This window comes from Nothoprocta perdicaria, unplaced genomic scaffold (genome assembly GCF_003342845.1).
Source record: "Nothoprocta perdicaria isolate Ctin4 unplaced genomic scaffold, notPer1 scaffold_128, whole genome shotgun sequence".
Classification (NCBI taxonomy): Eukaryota; Metazoa; Chordata; class Aves; order Tinamiformes; family Tinamidae; genus Nothoprocta; species Nothoprocta perdicaria.
The window spans coordinates 229,152-231,784 of NW_020454405.1; the positions used below are offsets into that span (position 1 = coordinate 229,152).

The 2,633-nt window shown below is 49.6% G+C and overlaps 1 protein-coding gene across 1 annotated transcript; it reads left to right on the plus strand.

Annotated features, from left to right (window-relative positions):
- HOXA5 (homeobox A5) lies at positions 1–2,623 on the plus strand. Its single transcript, XM_026033333.1, has 2 exons — positions 1–672; positions 1,679–2,623. Exons 1-2 carry the CDS (start codon positions 111–113, stop codon positions 1,927–1,929), a joined length of 813 nt encoding a protein of 270 aa, XP_025889118.1. The 5' UTR covers positions 1–110; the 3' UTR covers positions 1,930–2,623.
- Positions 2,624–2,633: the final 10 nt, after the last annotated feature.

The window sequence follows — 2,633 nt, forward strand, 5'->3', positions numbered from 1 at the left end:
CCAAGTACATGTCCCAGTCATTTCCATAATTCATCATAAATTGTGCAAGGGTGCTATAGACGCACAAAACGACCAAGAGCCACAAATCAAGCACACATATCAAAAAACAAATGAGCTCTTATTTTGTAAACTCATTTTGCGGTCGCTATCCAAATGGCCCGGACTACCAGTTACATAATTATGGAGATCACAGCTCGGTGAGCGAGCAATACAGGGACTCCGGCAGCATGCACTCCGGCAGGTACGGATACGGCTACAATGGCATGGACCTCAGCGTCGGGCGCTCCGCTTCCACCCACTTTGGTGCCAGCGAGAGATCCCGCAGTTACGCGGCCAACGCCACCTCTGCCTCGACAGAGCCCAGGTACAACCAGCCCGCGACGTCCTCGCACTCGCCGCCACCTGACCCGCTGCCCTGCACCGCCGTGGCCGGTTCACCCGTCGGCGAGAGTCACCACGCCGTGAAAAACTCCCTCGCCAACTCCACCAGCACCTCGTCCAATTCCAGCAGCACCACGCACATAAGCAGGGACGGGGTTGGCACCTCGTCTGGGACTGAGGAAGACACTCCCGCGAGCAGCGAGCAGGCAAGTGCCCCGAGCGACCAAAGCACAGCACAGCCTTCACAGCCCCAGATCTACCCCTGGATGCGAAAACTGCACATAAGTCATGGTAAAGCAAATACCCTGTTCTTTCTTTATTTCTCTGGAGGAAAAGGAGGATTTAATGTAAACCGGGTGTCTGCGCTAAGCAGAGGTCGGGGAGAGGGGGAGCGCAGGGCGTGAGAGCGCGGCAGCCTCCGCGCACTGCTCAGATCGCAGGGAAGGAAGGTCCGTTGTCTGGGCAAGTCTCCCGCTTCCCACCCCCCACTCAAAAAGAAAAATCAAAACGCCCAGTCCCGAAAATAGAGGCTGCCTCGCTGCCTGGTTCGCCCCAGCCTTGCAGGGACCGGGCGAGCAGAAAGCACCGCAGCGAGGGGGAGGTTGAGCAGAGGCTGCTCCCGGCTCTCCTTTCAAGGGGGATCCTCCAGTGGGAGCAGCGCTGCTGACCCCATTTATTTTTTTTCCCCGAGCCATGCTTAAAAAAAAAAAAAAGAAAAAAAAAAAAAAAAAGCGAGAGAGAGCGAAAGCGAGAGAATAGGAGAGGGTGAGGAGGGCAGTTTTCACTGCCGGGAAGCCTTGGGGGAGGGGGTCAACATCCCCAAACTCCGGGCGAGGGGCGCGGGGGAGCCGAACAACTTTGCGAGGCGGCTCCCTGCCGTGCCCCGCGGCCGGGGGAGCAGCCCGGGGCGGCTGGGGAGGGGGGACGGGGCTGCCCGCCTCAGCCCCGCTCTGCCAGCGCTGCACACCGGGCTCCAGCAGCACAGGCATCCTCTCCATCAGCCTCTCCGGGGGGGAGGCGTGTGGGGACACGTCTGAACTCCAGTCACTAGAAAAATCTAAAAAAAAAAAAATGGTTAAAAAAAAAAAAAAAAAAAGAGGCAAGGGAAAACTTACCACGACCTCTAAATCCCCCTCCCCCAAGCCTTTGCTAAAAGGGGCTGGAGGAACTTGTTGAGCATTTGTCCAAACCAGCACAAAACCCAAGCAGGACTGAGAATAACGGTCCTGGTTGCTCGTAGCTGCAATAGACTCCAAGTCGCTGCTGAGAATCTAAATCATGTACTTTTCTCTTCCAGACAACATAGGGGGACCAGAAGGGAAAAGGGCTCGGACTGCTTACACCCGATATCAGACCTTGGAGCTGGAAAAGGAATTTCACTTCAATAGATACCTGACCCGCAGAAGAAGGATTGAAATAGCACATGCTCTTTGCCTCTCAGAGAGACAAATAAAGATCTGGTTCCAAAACAGGAGAATGAAATGGAAAAAGGATAATAAGCTGAAAAGTATGAGCATGGCAGCTGCAGGAGGGGCATTCCGTCCCTAAGCATTTGATCAATTAAAAGTACTGAGCAGTATTAGCTGACCCTGCGTCTCATGTCAGTACTAAGTTGACTTTCTAAAACTTCCTTGTGTTACTTCTGTGAAGAAACCCTGTTCTTGTCGCCCTTATTCATCTTTTAATCATGAGCCTGTTTATTACCATTCTCTCGCGTGTATAAGTAGATCTGCTTTTATCGTACATTTCTTTGTCTTGAATGGCTTTGTCTTGAAAAAAATAATAGATGTTTTAACTTATTTATATGAAGCGAGCTGTGTTACTTGAAGTAACTGTTAAAAAAAAAAAAAGCAAACAAAGCAAAAAAAAAGGAACAAAAAAAAAATGAGGAAAAAAAAGAGAGAGAGAGAGAGAAAGAAATCCTCCCCTGGTTTAGTACAAATGTTATGTGTTGCACTCAACCTGCTTAACTGTGCATGTGTGGTCAAGTGTTAATGTCTGTATAGCTCCAAGCTGTTAAAAATATTTTTATTCAAACTACCTATATAATTCCTGTGTAATTAATGCTGTTGTAGAGGTGAGATGATGAAATCAACTGAACTTGTCCTACGTGTAGTGAATAGTGAATCTGTGACGAAAACTGTGATTCCAAGCAGTATGTCCTTGCTGTGCCTTTGTATATGACTCTTTGCACGAACTCTTAGAAGTGGCTCTTATTAAGCGCAGCTTCTGTGATGTAATTTTTTTTTTTT

Bases quoted from the DNA above. Each gene is read 5' to 3' on its own strand.
- HOXA5 (XM_026033333.1), top strand. From the start codon at position 111: ATGAGCTCTTATTTTGTAAACTCATTTTGCGGTCGCTATCCAAATGGC. The intron at 673-1,678 runs GTAAAGCAAATA...TTTCTCTTCCAG, and splicing joins AAAACTGCACATAAGTCATG to ACAACATAGGGGGACCAGAA.